At 32.2% G+C, this 22726-nt stretch overlaps 1 protein-coding gene across 7 annotated transcripts in view; it reads left to right on the top strand.

Annotated features, from left to right (window-relative positions):
- The window catches only part of LOC126883484 (sodium bicarbonate cotransporter 3), a 362811-nt gene that overhangs the window by 277849 nt on the left and 62236 nt on the right, over window positions 1-22726 (top strand). For 6 of the 7 annotated variants that reach the window (XM_050649071.1, XM_050649070.1, XM_050649073.1 and 3 more), the window contains 2 exons: window positions 7228-7296; window positions 15618-15899. In XM_050649071.1, the coding sequence (XP_050505028.1) occupies window positions 7228-7296; window positions 15618-15899 (351 nt within the window). The remainder of the gene's footprint in view (window positions 1-7227; window positions 7297-15617; window positions 15900-22726) is intronic. The other variant, XM_050649074.1, reaches the window with a different exon arrangement.

Consider the following 22726-nt stretch of genomic DNA (forward strand, 5'->3'; position numbering starts at 1 on the left):
CAATGTTTTTCGATAATATACTCATTTATGATTCACTAAATTTTTGCCGTAGAAAAAATTTTTGTAAATCAAGTTCTTGGAAATTAAATATCCTAAAATTTCATACTTAAACATTTTTTCGTATCTCTGATGCTAATCTTTCTATTCTGAAGAAAATGGCATTTTATACAAAATTACAAAAATTCGTTATTCGCTTTTGACTCCAGTTTTTTAAAAACTAATCATTCTAAGCCAGTCAAACTTCTAGAATCTATTAATAGTACATAAATAAAAAAAATGAATAAGACCAATGACTAAAACCACCGCTAACTTATATAATTATGCTTTCAATTGGATTTCTCCTTTTTTTTTTTCAAAAAAATATATTGATTTTTTAACCGTAACTTTTTTATTTTTTATCTTAGAAAGTTGGGTAAAAAATAATTTTGCAGATTTTTACAAGATCTATAAGCCTATTAATATTAAATTTTTTTAAAACCCTCAGTCGCAAAAATAGGTGACTTTGAACGGGTTGGTAAAGATTGTTTTTGCATGCTATTACAAGTTTTAATTGTCAATAGCTCACTCAATTTTTGCCGTAGAAAAAATTTTTGCAAACAAGGTTATTCGAAATTAAGCTACAATTTCATATTGAAACATTTTTTCGTATCTCTGATGCTAATCTTTCTATTCTGAAGATAAGGCCATTTTTTCCAAACTATAAATATTCGTTATTCACTTTTAACTCCATTTCTTTAAAAACTAATCATTCTAAGTCTGTCAAACCTCTAGAACCTATTAATAATACATACATAAAGAAAACTAAATAAGGTCAATGACTAATTTTCATTAGGGTGGTGATTAGGAGGTTGCTTCCGATCACTTTTTCGCTGAAAAAAATAGGCACTGACATTCTTTTCATTATAAGTCACTTAATTTTTGAGGTAGTGACTTTTTTTTTAATTCTGGCGATAGATATTTTTAAATACTTTAAATTAGTTTTAACAAGTTATCCTTGAAAAATGCATGGTTTGCCCGTCTTTTGACTTTGAAACTACAATATTTAGCATTTGACGTAGAAGAGCTAACATTTAATTAAAGTATAGCTCGATTACTATTGGTCTCAAAGAAAATTAAAAAACACGGTTTTGTTTATTTTTTCAAAAGGTACATTTCTGTTAAATAAAGTTGTTTTGATTAAACGAAAACTTTTGGAGTTGTTATCATAAAACTTATTAAAAACATTGATTTTTTCGATATAAAACAAACACTTTCGATAGCGAATAAATCGAAAAATATTAAATTTTTCAAAAAAATATATAGAACGTTTTTTACTTAGAATGAATGTTTTTACCAACTTTTGCGGTCAAAATAGAATAAAACATTTCCACCCCCGAGATGGGGTGGTAACCCATCCACTCCCATGATAAAAACGCCTTTCGACATCATATAGATTTTGATCCTTGGACTATCCACTACTTACTCTCAAATTTTCAAGCAAATCGATCCATTCTGTAAAAATTACAAGGTTTTGTTCTATTTTAAGCTTCATTACTTGGACTATCTTGGAACCACTTTCTGGAAACATTCTTTAATCTCTACCTTTTACAATTTATAAGGCAAGGAGACGACGAATAAAGAAGATAAAAGGGACTCTACAATATGCAGTCACATTCCGTCTATTCGCCTAGGAAAAATTCCAACGAAAATTGATTCCGTGTACCCAAAGTATGAGTAAAAATGAAAAATTATAAACAGCCTTTGTTTCATTTCAGTTCAGAGATGATCCACCATCCTTATACCTCCGTTTCGGTTTCTCCAGACCTCTTCAGTAAGACTACATGAACACCTCTGAATCAAAACGAAACCAAGCTGCCTATTAAAGCAGAATTTTAAAAATTCTGCTGCCGCTATAGTGTCCGATATAGACCAGGGTGCATCTGTAAAAAATATTAGTACATTTGGACGTTGAGAGGTGACTCAATTTTTTTTGCAGAAATTGCTTGAAAATAACTCAAATAATAACATTTGAGTTATCCTCCCTCTCAAAAAGGTCCGGAACATTGTTTAAATAATCAAAATGTCAAAAAATGAAGGAAAAATTCGATTTTTTTCTGCGTTTTTTGATTATAACTTTAAAAGTGTCCATTTTCGAGAAAAGTTGTATTCACATAAAAGTTGCGTAATTAAATTTTCAACAATATAGAATTGGTTAAAAATTTAAAAAATGGTCACCCTTGTTGCAAAATAGTAATAATTGCGGAAAAACCTTTTCCAACTATTTATGCTATACTTAGGACCTTCATATTTTACCCAGAAAATATTTATGATACAGTTAAACAATACTGTAAATTTCATTAAGATCGGTTCAATAGATTTTACAAAATATATTTTGCAATCCAGCTTTCGCAAAAAAAATTCATTTTTTCAAAATGTTACAGGACTGAAAATAAAGCAGATAGCAAGTTGAAATTTTTTTTGTCTATAGGAGTGTACTGTAGCTTTCATTTGCAGTTAGCAAAATTAAAATCAATTAACTACCACGGCGTCAGGAATTTTTTTAAATAAACATTAATTATTGGTGCTGCGCGCAGGACAGCGGATAGTTTGCTCTAATTGGGCATTCCAATGACCTTTGATAATGATTGATACATTTTATTTTTCATTACATTTCGATATAAATAAATAAATAAATTTGTTTATTACAAAATTAAAACACATACTCTATTTAACTTGAGAATAAACGTTTATTATTTTTAAACATATGCAATTGTTTTAACAATATTTCACAAACAATAATAAAATTAGTTTGATTTTTGTGGAATTAAAATAATAAAATACAACAAAATATAGAGTAAGAAAATAATATATTAGATAAAGATTGGAAGAAATTTTGGTGGAAATCAACTTGTGTGAATCGAACACCGCTGTCCTGCGCGTAGCACCAATAATTAATGTTTATTTAAAAAAATTCCCGACGCCGTGGTAGTAATTCGATTTTAATTTTACAAATTGCAAATGAAAGTTACAGTACACTTCTATAAGTAAAAAAAAATTCAACTTGCTATCTGCTTTATTTTAAGTCCTTTCAGTAAATAATTTTGAAAAAATGATTTTTTTTGCGAAAGCTGGATTGCAAAATTTATTTTACAAAATCTATTAAACCGATCTTAATAAGATTTACGGTGTTGTTTTACTATATCATAAAGTTTTTCTGGGTAAAATATGAAGATCCTAGACGTAGCATAGATGGTTGAAAAACGTAAAATGCGAATACTTGTTTTTGTATGGTTTTTTCGCAATTATTGCTATTTTGCAACAAGGGTGACTATTTTTTAAATTCCGAGCCAATTCTATGTTGTAGGAAATTTAATTGTACAACTTTTATATTTGTACATATTTTCTCGGAAATGAATACTTTTAAAGTTATAATCAAACAACGAAGAAAAAAATCGAATTTTTCCTTAATTTTTTGACATTTTGATTATTTAAACAATGTTCCGGACCTTTTTGAGAGGGAGGATAACTCAAATATTATTATTTGAGTTATTTTCAAGCAATTTTTGCAAAAAAACTTCACCTCTCAACGTCCATCTCAAAATAGATGGGCCCTGGACTAATATAGGATACACGGAATCAACCTTCGTTGGAATTTTTCCTAGGCGAATAGACGGAATGTGACTGCATATTGTAGAGTCCTTTATTCATCGTCTCCTTACCTTATAAATTGTATTAGCAGTGATTAACGATGTTACCAGAAAGTGGTTCCAAGAGAATTTTCAGATTTATTGTTTAGATCTGAGAGTTCTCATTTCTTTCATGAATTATACATTTGAAATTGGTAAAAGTAAACTAAAATCTAAAAGAGGAAATAGCACACGCATTAAAAACAATGAAGAACGGAAAAAGCCCTGGGCCTGACATGTTTCCTATCGAATTAATAAAAATTATAGATGAACAGCACATTGATGTTCTAGTTATACTTTTGAACCAAACTTATAGCTCAGGCGTATTATTCAAAGAATGGTTAACGTCGATCTTTGTTTGTCTCCCCAAAATGAAAAACGCACGAGAATGCGCCAATTACCGCACCATCAGCTTGATGTCCCATGTGCTGAAGATGCTACCGAAAGTCATCCATGACCGAATATAATATCATAAACTGGACATGATATCTATTAATGATACACAATTTGGGTTTCGCAAAAGCCTATGTAGGAACGCGTAAAGCTGTTTTCTCACTTAATATCCTAATACAAAGGTGCATAGACGTCAATCAAGATATATATGTCTGTTTTATTGACTATAATAAAGGTTTCGGTAAAGGACGACATGAACAATTAATGTATGTCCTGAAATTAAAGAAGATAGACTACAATGACCTCAGGATCATATCTAATTTATATTATAAGCAGCGAGCAAAAGGACGTGTTAACGGACAGTTGTCAGAGGAAATTGAAATTAGACGTGGGGAAGACAGGGATGCGTATTGTCGCCAGTTCTCTTTAATACCTACTCGGAAGAGATCCTAAAACAAGCTATTGAGGGTGAAACAGCTGGAATAAAGGTGAACGGAGTTACCATTAACAACATTAGATATGCGGATGACACTGTCGTCTTAGCCGAAAATATTGAAGATCTTCAGAGACTGGTTAACAGAATAGCGATATATAGCCAAGAATAAGGTTTAACAATGAACATCAAAAAGACAAAATATATGAGAATATCTAAAACTCAAATAAATAACGAGAATCTCCTCATAAACGGAACCAACGTCGAACGAGTAGACCAATATGCATATCTTGGAACAATGATCAACTCCACAAATGATTATTTCCAGGAGATTAAAATTATAATAGAAAAGGCTAGAGCGAATTTTAACAAAATGAGAAAAGTGCTCTGCACAAGAGATCTAAGGTTAGAGCTAAGAGTAAGGTTGGCTAGGTGCTACGTTTTCTCGACGACTCTGTTTTACGGAATGGAAGCTTGGACCTTGAATGCGGCATCAATGAAAAAACTGGAATCATTCGAGCTGTGGGTATATAGAAGAATTCTAAAAATATCATGGACAGAACACGTCACGAACAAAGAAGTTCTGAGAAAGATGAGAAAAGAAATGGAAGTCTTAAATACAATCAAAACCAGAAAATTGGAATATCTCGGACATATTACACGTGGAAAGAGATACAACTTGCTCTAACTCATTATGCAGGGAAAGATTCAAGGAAAAAGAAGCATAGGGAGACGCAGAATATCGTGGCTGCGCAACCTGAGAGAATAGTTCGGATATACATCAAACGAACTTTTCAGAGCAGCCGCCTCCAAAGTCTGAATAGCTATGATGATTACCGACCTTTGTCGCGGATATGGCACTTGAAGAAGAAGAAACTAAAATCTAAAAAGTGCTTAATAGGTTTCGGTTGCATTTAATCAAAATGTGATGGATTAAATGCGTAAATTCAAATTTCCTCCTTATATCCAGCGTACATTTATATGCATGAAATAATCTTTCAACATCACATTCAGAGATACTCCTCCTCCTCTATCTTGTCTCCTTCTTAAGGATGTAGTGGTGTCATGTAATTTGTTAAACTATTTATGTCCAATTAAACTGCTCTTCAAAAGTTAAGGATATAGAAAATTATGCTCATTTTCATAGATGATTTTTTCGAGAACAGATTAACGGATTCCGCTAATTTTTTTTATTATTTTATATTTTTCTTTAGTATTTGTATAGTTGTGCAAAGGTTTACCCAAACTTCCTTTTTGTACTTATACCGGGTGGAAGAAAAGACATGTTTTTCTTATGTTAAGTTTGAAACGCCCTGTAGGGAGGACGAGGTACAAATGTGAGTATTCATCAGAATTTTGTTGTAGCCTTATGTTTTGTGAACATTTTTTTGTTGAATGTCCGTGATATCTTTAGAAACAAAGAAAATAGACAGTTTTGTAATTTAACATGTGTTTTAACCGAAACAAAAAGTTAAAGACGCCTTGTAGGGATGAAAAGACATATAGGTGGGTATACATCGATATTATGTTGTAGTCTCATATTTTGCGAATATTTTATTTTTTGAATTTCTCTGATATCTTTAATAACAAAGAAACTAGACGGTTTTATTCTTTAGTATGTGTTTTAACTGACGACATGCGATACGTGAAGAGGCCATGCCTTGTTATACCACTAAGATGAAATTATTTTCTACATATAGGGCGAAAGGAACAGAGTGTTTAAAGAAAAAAATATGTGTAATGTACCTCTCGCTATTTAAAGAGCCTCCAAGTAGACACCAAAGCCGTACTTATTCTCAAGGAAAGTCCGCTCCAAACATCACAGGGCATCCATTAAACAATCTCGTCTCTTTTATATTACGCTGTGCCTACCGCTTATCTGGACGACAAATAACTCTTATAGATGTCGATAAGAATTGTTTACCTTATATGCTTTTCTGTTTTTAAAGTTTTGTTAACTGTTATTTTTTATTGTTAATTTAGTTTTGTTTCAGTTAAAACACCTGTTAAAAAGTAAAACCACATATCGTCTTTGTTTCTAAAGATATCAAGGACATTCAAAAAATAAAATGTTTACAAAACATAAGACTACAATACGATTCCGACGTATACTAACATTTGTACCTCGTCCTCCTACAGGGTGGCACAAACTTAACATAAGAAAAACATTTATTTTCTTCCACCCGGTATAAGGACAAAAAAGAAGTTTGAGTAAACCTCTGTACAGCTGTGTAAATACTAAAGAAAAATCTAAAATAATAAAAAATTAGCGGAATCCGTTAATCTGTTAATGAAAAAATCAGCTATAAAAATGGGCATAATATTCCATATCCCTAACTTTGGACGAGCAGTTTATATCTCTCCTGTACTTGTTGTTTTGCTGCGGAGAATGAGTAATCAGTCCTGTGCTTTATTTAGCCCGCACAAAGTGAATGCCCTTTTTTGTAATCAAATCTGAATGATCTTTACTTTTAGTTTATATTTTTATTCACTTTTGTGGATATAAAAGTAACTAGTTCGATAAACATTATTATCACGGTGAACGACAGGTCGTGAATAAAATAATTATAGATTCCCTTGTCGAGTATTTCACCACTCTGTTTGGTTTATTTTTTCATCTTAAAAAGGGCAGAGGATAACTAATTCGAATTTTAATTCCCGCCTCATTTGACTTAATTATTATATTTTGCACGTTTTGCATAAGAAGGCTTGTAAAACTATGCATTTAATTTTCAGTTGATGAACATTTCTCAGAATCATCTGTAAAATCGGAAGGAGGAAAATTCTTAAGCATTCCTGGACAGGGTATAATCTTAAATTTAATGTGCACTTTAGAACATCTGCTAATTATGTCTTGTTTTTCTAGTTAAAAATTTTCTTTTTTACTATGTTCGTTACATGCCATCATTATTAGTGCTGTCGCCAGGGAGGGTACAACGGCCTCCTTTATTCAGATGGACTTACCCAAGTTTTTTTTATGTACTTTGACCCGTAGAACACGATTTTTTTGGGTAACAGTTGATCCGGATGTCGATAAGATTGTTATAAATAAAGAACTTGAGGAATTACATAACAGCGATTTTTGGCAAAACAAAACTTTTTTTTTTGTATGTTTTAGTCTTTCTAAGCAAAAAATGTTGTTACAAGTTTTTTCGTAGGATGCACAATTTTCGAGATAAACGCGGTTGAACTTTCAAAAAATCGAAAAATTGCAATTTTTGAACCCGAATAACTTTGGATTAAAAAATAAAATAGCAATTCTGCTTACCGCATTTGAAAGCCAAATTATATCGGTTTTGGATACTTGCATTGCTAAATATTAATTTTGTTATTGTCAAACAAAGCGATAAACAAATATTGTTTTAATGCGTTTTAATGCATGCTACGTTGAAATTGCCTGTTTGTAGGCGCGCCTACTCGTTCGATTTTATATGGGAGATGCATTGAAAACATCACTCAAGCACTATGTGTTTAGAGCTTTGTTTAACAATAAAAGAAATTCATTTTTAGGAATGCAAATAATCACAACCAGTATAATTTGAATTGAAATTTCAAATGCGGTAAGCAGAATTGCTATTTTATTTTTTAAAAAAAAGTTATTCGGGTTCAAAAATTGCAATTTTTCGATTTTTTGAAAATTCAACCGCGTTTATCTCGAAAACTGTGCATCCTACGAAAAAACTTGTAAGAACATTTTTTGCTTAGAATGACCTAAAAAATACAAAAAAATGTTTTGTTTTGCGAAAAATCGCTGTTATGTAATTCATTAAGTTCTTTATTTATAACAATCTTATCGACATCCGGATCAACTGTTACCCAAAAAATTCATGTTCTACGAATCAAAATACATAAAAACTTGGGAAAGCCCATCTGAATAAAGGAAGCCGTTGTACCCCCCTGGCGACAGGACTATATGTGTCGTAGAAGTTATCCCAATTATTTATATTTTTTTGCAGTATTTTAGTCGTTTATGTTGCATGCTCTACATAAGTTACCAAAAATAAATAAACGTAGTTTAATGAATTGGTGTTCTTATTGTTTCTTTACTCTTCTACTAGATTTAATCCTAACATTTTTAAATTATGTTATCCAATACTTAATATTTCTTTTTTTTTTAGTTAAGTATGTATCCCTTATTCTTTAATTATGTCAATATAATTGGATCAACTTTTATTATTATTTCTAAAATATTCTAAAAAAATATTTTAAAAACTAATTACCTTAATAATTATATCTATATTTAAAAAAAGCAGTAGAAAAAGAAAATACATAGGACAATAATAAGGGGTGATTCAATTAGTTAGAGGTATTTTTTTGGTGTAATTTGATAGGAAATCGTGCATGAATCGTATCACCTGACGTTGCGTTTTTATTCGGTACTGTTTGACATTTCATCCTGTAAAGACTTTCCGGCACAACGCGCAACGTCTAGAAATTATTCAGCTGTATTACAAAAATAGGCGTTCTATGAGGAATGTGTTTCGTGCACTTAGAGCAACTTATAGTCCAGGGTAATAAGGTTTTTTCCATGACACTTAAACAGCCAGAGTACTGAAGCGTTTTTTCGACAGGTAATACCTATAAGAGCAAATTGTAACTATTTCCTGCGTAGGATCTGGCGGCCATTTTTATTTATAAACAATTAAGTGTCAAAAAATGACATTTTTCACTTCTTTTCAAATTAATGGAAAACAGGGAAACTTATGGTTTTTTTAGTACAAATATCTTCGATATTATGGAAAAAGCTTTAAAATAACGTATTACAAAGTTTGATATAGGTACTCATTTATTGTTAATATAATTACGACAAAATGTCAGAATTGCAAAAAAAAAAAAATTTCGCAATATCTGTTGTAAAAATTATTGCAGAGCTTTGAAATTTTTGTCAAATAAGGGTTCTTTGGTGCTTAATATGTGATAAAAATGTCAAAGCGATTCATTCAACTGTTTAAATTTTATTCAAATTGTTAATCCCAGAGAGCATTTTTTTGCAATAACGTAAGTCAGAACAAAATGACGTTAGAACCATTACAAATGTGTCAAATGAAAGAGCATGAGCTATGTTTTCAAATTGGTTTAAAATAGTGAATAAAAAATGCATTTATTAGAAATAAATAATTATGCAAAAGTATCGTAAATCTTTCCTTATAAACTTTTTATTTTGTTATATAAGAAATTATACATATTTATTAAAATTTTTTATCAATTATGATATAGATCACATTACTTGGTAGTTGTGCACTTAAAACAGGGTAAAAAAGTAAATTTTTTTGGAAAAAGTTATTCAAAAAGTTTATAAAGAAAAATTGACGATACTTTTGCATAATTATTTATTACTAATAAATGCATTTTTTATTTCACTTTTTTAAATCATGTTGAAAATATAGCTCATGCTTTTTCATTTGACACCTGTGGAATGGTTCTAAGGTCATTTTTTCTGACTTATGTTATTGCAAAAAATGCTCTCTGGGATAAACAATTTGAATAAAATTTAAACAATTAAATGAATCGCTTTAAAATTTTTATCACATATAAGCACCAAAGATCCCTCATTTGACAAAAATTTCAAAGCTGTACGCTAAATTTTACAACAGTTATTGAGAAAATATTTTTTTTGCAATTCCAAATTTTTTCGCAATTATATTAACAATAAATGCGTATATCAAACTTTGTAATACGTCATTTTAAAGCTTTTTCCATAATCTCACCGAATCGAATTCACCGAATTCGAAAATATTTGTACTAAAAAAATCATAAGTTTCACTGTTTTCTGTCTATTTGAAAATAAAGGGGAAAATGCCATTTTTGGCAGTTAATTGTTTATAAATAAAAATGGCCGCCAGATCTTACGCAGGAAATAGTTATAATTTGTTTCTATAGGTATTACCTGTCAAAAAAACGCTTCAGTACCCTGGCTGCTGAAGTGTCACGAACAGGGCATAGTTTTGTCTTATTACCCTGGCCTATTATGGTACAAACATGGCCTACCTAAGGCATAATTCGCAATACTATCAGTAAATTTGAAACAAAAATTTCATTATTGGGATAACACGCAACCAAATTGACCACATTCAGCACGTTCTGAAGAAAATTATAGCGGCGGTAGAGGATAGTGTAGGTGAAAATAATGAAGAATAGAGATTCGTTGCCGTTCCCAACAGCTTGGCTTGTCGTTGCAACAACTGGTATTTTGCGCAAGGATCTTGGTTTAAAAGCATACAAAATTCAATTAGTGCAAAATCTGAAGACGACCGATTTTCCGAGTCGTCACCGTTTTAGTCGATGGACTCTTGATAATCTTGCAGAAGATCGACTATTTTCGAAAAAAAAAAATGTTTTCCGATGAGGCCCATTTTTGGCTTAATGGGGACGTGAATAAACAAAATGCCCATATTTGGGGTGGTAAGCAACCCGAAGAGGTTCAAGAGTGGCCATTATATATAGGAAAACATCGTTAGTTTATTGACCGGTAGAATTGTTGGTCCACATTTCTTTAAAACAGAGGCCGGCCAGAATGTTACTGTGAAGGAGACCGTTATCGCGCCATGATAACGAACTATTTGGTGCCTGAAATTGAAGCTCGTGGTCTTATCGACATTTGGTTCCAACAATATGGCGCCACTTGCTATACAAATGTGAAAGCATGGCTTACTGCGAGAAAGATTCGGTGAGCAATTTATTTCACACTTCCGACCAGTGAATTGGCCGCCTATATCCTATGACATTAGGTACACCTCTAGACTTTTTTCCTTTGGGGCTACCTAAAGTCCAAAGTCTACATGAATAAACCGGCTACGATTGAGGCAATGGATGCCAATAATACTCAACTCATTGGTCAAATACCAATCGAAATACTCGAACAGGGACCTGATTCTAATTTATTTCGATGTCGCAATTTAATTTCGACTTCGCCATGACAGATGTCATTTATAGCGATTCTTATTCATTTCGATATTAGTTCCAACTGGGGATATTAACATTATCATTTTGACACTGCTCAGAATTTGGGTTGGTCCTCCTGTTTATTGGATTTATTGGCTATGCAACCACCGCAACGTTTTTTGATAGTCTGGGCAAATTATCGAAAAAATGTTATTTTGGGAAAAGTTATTTACCATCAATTTTATTGCTAAAATCGAATCTTAAGATTGCATATATTAGTAATATGCGGTATGACGAGTCCGCAGAAAGTGTGTTATTTTATTTATAAACAAATTAGCACTCCTACATCTTATTTATTCCAATTAGTGCTCTGTAACTCCTAAGATTTTCCTTTAAACCAAAAACACCCAAATAAAAATTCACCGCAATTTAGTTCTGCACAAAGTTATTTTTTTTTCCGATTTCCTTCAACAAAAATTTTACTCGGAAAATCCGAGTTTTCCCAAAAGAATCTGCAATTTTCAATTAAAATTTTAGGAAAGTAATTATTTATCAATAATTAAATAAATTGGTGATATGAAAGATTTTTTATACCTAGTAGATTATATATCAGGAGGCCGGCGACAATCTAACCAATAGTTTAGCAATAATTAAAATATTAATAAAAAAATTCGGTCGAAATAATAACCAGAAAGATTATGATACACCAGAATAACTATGATTTTCGTATAAAAAAGCTCTATATCTATTCAACGTACTTTACAGAATTGAAATTGGACTATTTGAGCAGTCTCAGGAATCTTATAAATAAACAATTTTTTGGCATATAAAAAAATGGAACCCCTCAAAAAATATTATATTAAATTAAATTAAGTTAACGCTCTTGAAAAGGGCACGGCTTCTACGTCGACGATAAAAAATCTAATTGAGTGGTTCCAGGTATAACTGGTCAAATTTGACCGGCATTTGCGACAGAGTTATAAACAACATGATTTCAATCTTTGAACCATTACCTTTTTATTCCGGTCCTCTTTGTCCATAAAAATTTTCATATCTTCAAGAAACTCATAACTAAAAATATTTATATCACCAAGTTATTTAATTATTGATAAATAATTACTTTCCTAAAATTTTAGTTGAAAATTAAAGATTTTGTTTGGAAAACCCGAATTTTCCGAGGAACATTTCCGCCGAAGGAAATAAAAAAATATCTATGTGCAGAATTAAATTACAGTGAATTTTTATGTGAGTGTTTTTGGTTTAACCTTAAAATCTTCTGAGTTACAGAGCAAAAATTGAAACAAAGATTTCGGAGCGCTAATTTGTTTATAAACCAAATAGCACACTTTCTGCGGACTTTGCATAGCTATATTACTAATATATGAAATCTTAAGATTTGATTCCAGCATGTCCAGCAATAAAATAGCTGGTACATAATTTTCCTTGTTTTATACTAATTTTTCTAGATTATTACCTTACATCTTTCATTGAGTTGATAATTCACGTTGTGAACATTCTCAATTATTTTATTTCTAATTTAATACTATTCTACCCAATTCCTCCAAAACCAGCAAATTTCCATAAAACCCAGCCATATTAATACCTTTTACTTTAGTTTTCCTTGCAAGAAACAGAAAAACACATCTCCTAAACTAAACCTAACCTCGCTTTTGGCCATTCATTCATGTCAGTGTCACTATAATTTCGGCTCAAAACTAAACTTACGTGCATAGAAATCGGCCCACCTAAAAATTTGGTCATTTTTTAAGTCTCGTATTTCTCAAACCTGTTGGCCGATTTAACAGGCGCGGATCCAAGGGGGGGTCAATGAGGTCAATTGCCCCCTCCTTCGCCTGGTGTCGCCTTTTTTTAAGAAAGAGATAATTACGATTGAAAATAAATAGGGAGTTTTGTGTCCTGTTGACAGCTGAATAACGGAATGTAAGATAAAACAGAATTCTTTCTCCAAAGTAGGTGTTATCGGTCTTACTGTATGGTGTCGAATCTTGGACTGTGAATAAAATCGATCTACTTACCTAAATCGCCTTGAGGCTTTCGAAATGTGGTTCTATAGAAGAAAAAGTATCTTGGGTGAAGAATATTCAAAACTCCACAATACTAGAACGTCTCAGCAAGACTACTGAGATTATAGAAGGCACCAAGAAGAGAAAAGTGGAGTATAATTTTGGACATGTAATGAGAAGTTTCAAATATAGGTTGCTGCAAAATATTATGCAAGTGAAAATAGAAGGCAAACGCAGTCCAGGACGAAAAAGCACTTCGTGGTTGATTTAGGGTGGCAGTGAATAAAATTAATATAGCTATGATAGTAACCAACGTTCTGAAAGGACATGGTAGGTACATGAAGAAAAATAAAGTAACAGCCCATACCGAAAGAGAATCCTGCGTACGCGAGTGACGAGAAAATTTTTATTTCATTGCCCCCTCCTTGCAAGGTTGCTGGATCCGCCGTTGCGATTTAAGTGATTTTTTTAATATGTTATAGACTTATTCTTCAACAATATTGCTGTAATAATATTATTGCTAAACAGGTAAGTGTTATTTTATACCGGGTGTAACAATGATAGTGTGTTTTTTCCTCAAAGTTCGGAACACCCTGTGGAATATTCTAGCGTATATAAAATATTGAAATTAAAACTCAACTGTAGCCTTAGGCTTTCTTAACATTTTTCTTTTGTGATTCATTCGCTTATGTTGGATAATATAAAAGTTAGGTATTTTAACAACTAACAAAGTTCTTCATCAATACAGGGTGTTTCTAAATAAGTGCGACAAACTTTAAGGGGTAATTCTGCATGAAAAAATAATGACCGTTAGGTTTGTAATCATATGTTCGCAAATGTTTCGTTTTAGAAATACGGGATGTTGAATTTGTTCGTACAATCTGACGATTTATTTATTGCTCTAAAACCGCACGAGATATACAAATGAAATTGGGTAGGTTTTAATAGGTGATTAGTGCGCATTTTTTGGCATACAGTTAAGAATTGTATATTCACCATTGGCGTGCATACGGGTAATATGACCGGGTAATATGACCCGTATACACGCCAATGGTGAGTATAAAATTCTTAATTGTATGTCAAATATGCGCAATAACTACCTCTTAAAACCCACCAAATTTCATTGGCATATCTCAACTGGTTTTAGAGCAGTAAATAAATCGTCAGTTTGTAAAAAAAATTCAACATCCCGTATCTCGAAAACGAAGCATTTGCGGACATATGTTTATAAATGAAACGGTCATTATTTTTCATGCAGAATTACCCCTTAAAGTTTGTCGCACTTATTTTGAAACACCCTGTGTTGATGAAGAACGTTGCTAGTTGTTAAAATACCTAACTTTTTTATTATCCAACAAAAGCGAATGAATCAAAAAGCAAAATGTTAAGAAAGCCTAAGGCTACAGTTGAGATTTAATTTGAATATTTTTTATACGCTAGAATATTCCACAGGGTGTTCCGAACTTTGAGGAAAAAACACACTATCATTGTTACACCCGGTATAAAATAACACTTACCTATTTAGCAATAATATTATTACAACGATATTGTTGAAGAATAAGGCTATAACATATTAAAAAAATCACTTAAATCGGCCAACAAGTTTAGGAAATACGAGACTTCAAAATGACCAAATTTTTAGGTGGGCCGATTTCTATGCACGTAAGTTTATAATATCAACCACTTTTTTGGAGTCGCTATTAATTTCGATAAGTCGCTATTTTATGACATCATGTCGTTAGTTCAACTAAAATCCACAAGGCTCGCACAGTCGCATTTCAACGTCGCCATATTGATTGCGACTTGTTTTGAGTCGAAATTTGAATTAAAATCAGGGGCCAGGTCAGCGAAAATTGAAACTTCAGAAAGGACCTTCTTAAGCGCAGTCGCGGTCAACATTTGAAAGAAATTAGCTTTAAGAAGTAATTGTAAAGAATAGTTGTTTTATATGATAATAACGATTTTCAAATACAGTTCATAATTTTCATTGTCTTTTCTTTTTGAAAAAATTACCTCTAAATGAATCACCCTCTATATTCGATAAAATAAAAACAGTAAAATTGTGTTAAAACTCTTTTTTAAATACTTTTTAAATGTTGTTTTGGCATTTAAATAAATGTATGAAATATCTTTAAAATATAGTTTTTGATTTAATTTTATTATATTTGTTCAAAATATTTTTAGATCCTTTAGATAAAATAAATTTAACTTTATTTTAAGAAAAAACATCAGCAATGAAAAAAAGTTCAAGCTACGTGTCCATACACAGAAACCACAGCTCGGGAGACCTCTCAGATGTTCAACATAATTTAGGATTCATGAGGAAGATCCCACCAGGAGCGGAGGCCAGTAATATCCTAGTGGGTGAGGTGGGATTCCTCGAAAAAACAATCTCGGCTTTCGTTAGACTGACAACAGCTACAGTTTTGGGAGATTTGACTGAAGTTCCAGTGCCAACTAGGTTTTTGTTTATTTTACTTGGACCACCCTCTGCCACATCAGGTAAGATAGTAAATATTAAGTATTCACTTCTTCTTCTTCTTCTAGTGCCGACTCCACTAATGAAGGTTGGCTATAACCATTGCAAATTCGTCTCTATCCTCTGCTTTTCTTAAAAGCGTCTGTGTGTTTAATCCTGTCCAGTCGCGAATGCTTTTCAGCAAGATTATTTGTCATCTATCAGGATCCCTTTTTCCTTCAATTTTACCCTTCATTATCAGCTGCAATAACTCGTACTTATCATTTCTAAGTTTGTGCCTCAAATATGCTGTCTTTCACATTTTAATGGTGGTGAAAAGTTGTCCGTCTCTTCTCATTCTGTGCAACACCATTTCACCTTTCTCACTAAGTCCAGGCTTCGATACCATAAACAAGAATAGAGTGGATGTAACATTTTACATGGACTATGGTTAAGAAGCCAGACCATAAAAACATTATAGACTCAAAATGAGTGTTCAAAGTCAAGAGACACCCAGATGGCTCAATAGAAAGATATAAGGCTAGATTGTGTGCTAAAGGATATGCTCAGAAGAAAGGATAGATTACAATGAAATTTTTGCACCAACAACAAGGTATGACTCCATAAGAATCTTGTTAGCTCTAGCCACAATAAATGACTATGTAATTATGCAGTTCGATATAAAAACTGCATTTTTATATGGACATCTTGAAGAAGACATTTTTATGTCACCACCTCAGGGGCTAAAGTGTGAACCCGGACTAGTGTGTAAGTTAGATAAATCGTTGTATGGTTTAAAACAATCACCATACTGTTGGAATCGAAAATTCCACTCGTTCTTGGCTAACTATGTTTTTCAAAAATCATCAGCGGATCAGTGTGTTTATACTGGATATGTAGACAATATTAAAGTGATCTTAATCATTTATGTTGATGACGGTTTGTTATTTTCTGAGAAAAAGTTAGCAATGGAGACAGTTTTGTGCGTGTTAAAAGACTCTTTTGAAGTGACCGTGATGGTTGGGAACTATTTCGTTGGACTAGAAATTACAAGAAACTTAGAGGCTGGTACAATGTTAAGTCAAGCAAGTTATACAAAACAGATAATAGATAGATTTGATCAAGACAATGCAAATCCTGTAAGTACACCAGAAGATGTAACAGGTGCTGACTTAACAGGTTCATTAATGTTTTTAGCCATAGTGTCAAGAACTGGCATTGCACATGCGGTGCAATGCAATTATGGCATTTGTTATTACAACGGACACTGGACAAGCAAGAGATAGACAATCAGAGTGCAATAAAGTGGACATTTGTTATAATATTTTTTTATTTAAAAGGTTTGTTTATGGGTTGAACAACTTAACAAAATTAGAAGTCGGTAAATTAAGAGTTTTTTAGGTTTTTCGTCAATACTTCCAAAACTATACGGTTTAGCGTGAACAGTGTTCTATACGAAAATGGTCTACATTGAATTTTAAACAAAAAAGGTCCTTTGAATAATCCTTCTAAAACGAACGGTTCCAAAGTTACGCAGGTAGTATAAAATAATTATTCCAAAAAAGGCCTAAACCCGTAAGCCAAAATAAAAGTTTTCCTCCAATACCTAATTGTTCTATATCGTCCACATATTGTTCAGTAAAAAGTTACACCATTTTGAGCCTCGGGTTGGGAGGAGGTGGAGGGGAGAAGTCGACAAATTAGTAGTTTTTTACGTTTTTCGTCAATATTTGTAAACCTAAGCGGTTTAGCGTGAAAAATACTCTATACAAAAATGTTCTACATTAAATTTGAGACGAAAATTTTACTATTGGAAAGATATTCATGCGATATTGTCCTTAGAAAGTTCAGATTAAGTTTCTCCGTACCAGACATTTATATGGCCAAGGCCTGTAGAAGCCTATTGGTGAGGTTGACGTTCCTTCAAGGGCTTATCAGTAACATACCACCGGCTAATGAAATACTTAGCAAATTATATTTAGAAAACAAAATCCTGTTAAAAAAATAGTTTCTTCCGTAAAAATGTTATAATTTTTCCAAACAGTTTCAAAAATATGGAAAACCTCCACTTTACACTCCCCGTAACTCCGGAACCGTTGATTTTAGAACAATTTTGCATAAGACCTTTTTCGTTTCAAATTTAAGGTAGAATATTTCTGTGTAGAATATTTTCACACTATACCTCTTAGGTTTAAGAATATTGACGAAAAATCTAAAAAACTACTAATTTAACTAGTTTTCCCCTCCCCTCCACTCCAAACCCGATGCTCAAAATAGTGTAACTTTTTACTAAACAATATGTGGACCATATTGAACAATTTGGTGTTGAAGGAAAACTTTTACTTTGGATGTCTGGGTTAGGCCTTTTTTGGACCAATTATACTATACTACCTCCGTAACTTTAGAACCGTTTATTTTAGAAGGATTGTGCATAGGACCTTTTTTATTTAAAATTAAATGTAGAACATTTTTGTATAAAACATTATTACGCTAAACTGCATGGTTTTAAAAATATTGACGAAAAACGTAAAAAACTCCCAATTTACTTTGACTTTTTACTGAATAATATGTGGACCATATAGAACAATTTGGTGTTAAAGGATAACTTTCACTTTGGATGTCTGGGTTGGGCCGTTTTTTGGATCAACTATCATACTAACAGATTATTGGCATAAAAGATTAGATTTTTCAAGACACGATATTGTTACTTTGTTACTATCTCTCGACTAAAATTTGGCCATGCCTGTTATCCCGCACATCATGTAATACAGCCGGATTTGTGCGAAAATTGCAATACAATAAGTGACTTGGATCATATATTTTTTCTATGTGACAAATATGTGACACAAAGAAATCTATTGAATATGCATCTATTGCAAGAAAACGTTTATCCCCCATATTATCTGATGAACTTACTAGCTTTGAACAAACCGTCAATCTTTAGGATTCTTCTAGATTATGTCAAGTCATGTAAATTGAAACTTTAGATTATAAAATTAGTCGTGTAAATTAATAATACCCCGTATCCCTACTTAGTCTGTTGTTAGTCACCCTGAACGACATAGGTGCGAAAAGTTTTTTTTCCCTTCTCTACCCTTGATTGTTCGATTGGATTTGATTAAAAAGTGTTGCTGGCTAAATGGGCGCCGTTCCCAAAGGCAAAAAAGAAGAAGAAAAAAAGTAAAATCCTAATTATTTCTTAAATTAAACATATAAACTCTAATAAACACCAAGAACAATCCAGAAAAGCTCACAAGAAAGGATTTTAAGTTAACAAAAAGAAAACGAGCACAGACTTCAATGGAAATATGCATCGAGAGTCACGAACGAAACAGAGAGCAAAAAGAAAAAGACACAAAAACAGCCCTCATCCTAATTAGTGAATAAAATGTATAGCAAACCCATCAATAGAATTTAACAGAATGAGACCTATGTCCATTAGTGGATAAATATGTATTGAATTTGAAGACGTGCATAAGTCTTCTGACATTAATAAATACCTACTTTTCAAATGACTATTTATTTCACTTTTTAACTGATAAAACGGCATAGCAACGCATCGTTTTCTACTGACAAAACTCCTTAGCGACGTGATTTCTCAGCGACAAAATTATGACAGATCCGTCACGAAAGAGTCTGGTAATAACAAATAAATAAAGATTATATTTCGTTGATATGGTACATTAATTGTCTCGTGAAATAGTCTTGTCGAATATTATTCGAGTGAAAATTATTTACCGGCAAAGTTTTCTCCTGGTTTCATTTAAGTTCGTTGCCTTTTGGTAATTTTCGCTTATGAAATTTTGACAAAATCCCTCGACTGACGTCTCGTGATTTAAGTCAAAATTTAATTCGCGAAAATTGCCAGGCAACAAACTTTCATACCAGTCGAAAATATTGCCGGCAAAATTTTCTCTCTTGTGATATTATATACGACAATACGTTCTGCTGAAATTTCTACGTCCTATAGTCTAAGAGCTGGAGCCGAAAAATCATCGTCATAAATAATATGGAGTTTGGCATGTGAAATGTCGATGGCATAACTTGCACAGCGGCTAACTCCGTTTTTTAAAACTTTACAGGAACACAAAAAAACTTCTTAAAATAACAGAATTGGTATATTGGGTAACTTATCAATTCACATAGTAAATAGTTACGTTAAAAATGGACAACTCCATCCTCAACATATTATGTTATAACTAGGATATTTCTCACAAAAAGTTAAGTATATTATTTCATTAAAACTACTTGCCGCCACTCTTATACACTGTATCGTTATCAAGTCTGCTTTATTTTATCTGTTAATTCACAATTTTGTAAAGAAAGACCGCGCACTTAAAACGTGGCACTTTGTTACTCACCGTCAAGTACAAATAAACTTATAAACTGGCGGTTGACTTTGGAGTTAGCCACACGTTTCGGTGGTGTTATGCTAGTGTTAGCAGTTGACCGTTTTACGTGTTCGCCGTTTTCTCCGTAATTTTAAAAACTAGGGAGTTATTTTATTGAACATAATGTGAGAGACAACTAGACGCAGTTAACAACGCCAAAACATGTATTTCGGTAAAAAAATGGAGTTAGCCGATTTGCAAGTTAAGCCATCGATGTGTCTATTGTATACTGATAATTATGATCCCTTTCAGGCTGACATCTCAGTGGATACAGGAAGTATCAATAAGGGATGAAAGGGGAAAGTTACTGTAGTCTTTAAAGGTTTTCACCTCCTATTTTGTTAAACCTCCATCGATTTGCATGAAATTGGTGACTAGTTAGAGCATACCTCAAGAAACAAAAATGATTCGGTGCCAACTTGCACTTTTACCCTGGGGTGCATACCACCCCTTCTCGGGGATGAAAACTATTTTATTAAAATTAACCCCACAAATCGATAGAGGGACAATTTAAAAGTAAAATTTGTTATATCATGTTATTAAAATAAATCAATACTTTTTGAGTTATTCAAGATCAAAGATTTGTCTGATTAAGAGCACATGCGTGAAGTTATGGATGATAAAAAGAACATATTAATTAATTGTATGTTACTAAAATATTATTTTTATATTATTTCGATATTATAAATTTAGCAAAAGTGTATTCGAATATGTCAAATGTACCCATTATTGGACACCCCCAGTTTCTGGACATATTCAGTTTATATTGATAGAAAAAATTCAATTAAATATAGAAATAATATAAAAATAATATTTTACTAACATACAAATTAATTAATATGTTCTTTTTATCATCCGTTACTTCACGCATATGCTCTTAAATAGACAAATTTTTGATCTTTAATAACTCAAAAAGTATTGATTTATTTTAATAACATGACATAACAAATTTTACTTAAAATTTGTCCCTCTATCGATTTGTGGGGTTATTTTTAATAAAATAGTTTTCATCCGCGGGAAGGGGTGGTATTCACCATCAGGGTAAAAGTGCAAGTTGGCACCAAATCAGTTTTGTTTCTTGAGGTATGCTCTAACTAGTCACCAATTTTCATGCAAATCGATGGAGGTTTAACAAAATAGGAGGTGAAAACCTTTAATGACTGCACTAACTTTCCCCTTTCATCCCTTATTGCTACTTCCTGTACCCACTGAGGTGTCAGCCTGAAAGGGGTCATAATTGTCAATATACCATGGACACATTTCACAGGAAAAACTCCATATTACTTATGACGATGATTTTTCGTCTCTAGCTCTCCGTCTACTAGTTTATATTTTGACTTTCAATAAATAAACATAAACAAAAATTTACATTGATATGGGTAAACTTTTGAAGACTACTTTGTAAGTTATTTTTAGCATGTTCATAAATATATTGATGTTCTGCTTGAAATATATGGAATATATAAGAGCAAATACGAAGTTTTTAGAAAAAAAGTCTGCCCGTTATCGATCCTGAGCATTTGTGCATATATGTTAAAATATATTTGTAATCCTCTTATCTCGCTATATTCAACCAAGGGTTTTCCGTGAAATATTTCTTAAGAATTTTTATATAAGATATTTTTATGTGTATAAAAGTTCCTTTTGTTTATTTTTTCTGTTAAGAGAAATAAAACTTTTAAGCCTTTATTATTCTTTAAGTATTTGTTACTCGTTTACTTTATCGATTCACCAAACTTTAAACCTTTTTTCTCTTAATTTTTTCCTATTTTAAGCTGTCGTGATAGTCGTAGGTATTTTTATAATTTCAGTGATATTTCATAAAAAGACGCTTAGAAATGGAATTTCTCCATTCTCTCTGTCTTTCTGTCTCTCTCTATTTCTCTCTCTCTCTCTCTCTCTCTCTCTCTGTCTCTCTCTCTCTCTCTCTCTCTCTCTCTCTCTCTCTCTCTCTCTCTCTTATCTTTTTAGTTTTAGTTTTTATTAGATATGTATTACGAATAAACCAGTATCGCAAAATGGGAAGTTTTTGATTCACTATAAATTCTTATTTTTACTGGGAATGATCAACATACTCAATTAAGTTTATTTTGACGTTTCGACTTCCACTTCGGAAATGCCTCCAGTAAGTTGTTGTTCCATCATTTTCGTGGTCTTTCCACTGATCGTCTTCCAATTGAGGAACCATCTCTCGCTGTCCTTACTACTATGGGTGTCCGGGTGTCCGGAAAATAGTGCGTTCCTTCAAAGTACGGGCTAAATACACCATTTATAGCAAAAAAGTCTGATAAATTTTTTTTGTAAAGTCAACAGTTTTCAAAAAAATAATTTATTAATTTTAATGCATTTGATTAATGTCCACAGAAATGCAAATACAGCCGGCAACGCTGCGTTCTTTCTTCTGTGTAAAAATAATTTTACTGGAACTCAACTATCATGAAGCATCGACCATTAGGCATAATATTCTTCTTCTTCAGGTG

The sequence above is a fragment of the Diabrotica virgifera genome, chromosome 4 (genome assembly GCF_917563875.1).
Source record: "Diabrotica virgifera virgifera chromosome 4, PGI_DIABVI_V3a".
Classification (NCBI taxonomy): Eukaryota; Metazoa; Arthropoda; class Insecta; order Coleoptera; family Chrysomelidae; genus Diabrotica; species Diabrotica virgifera.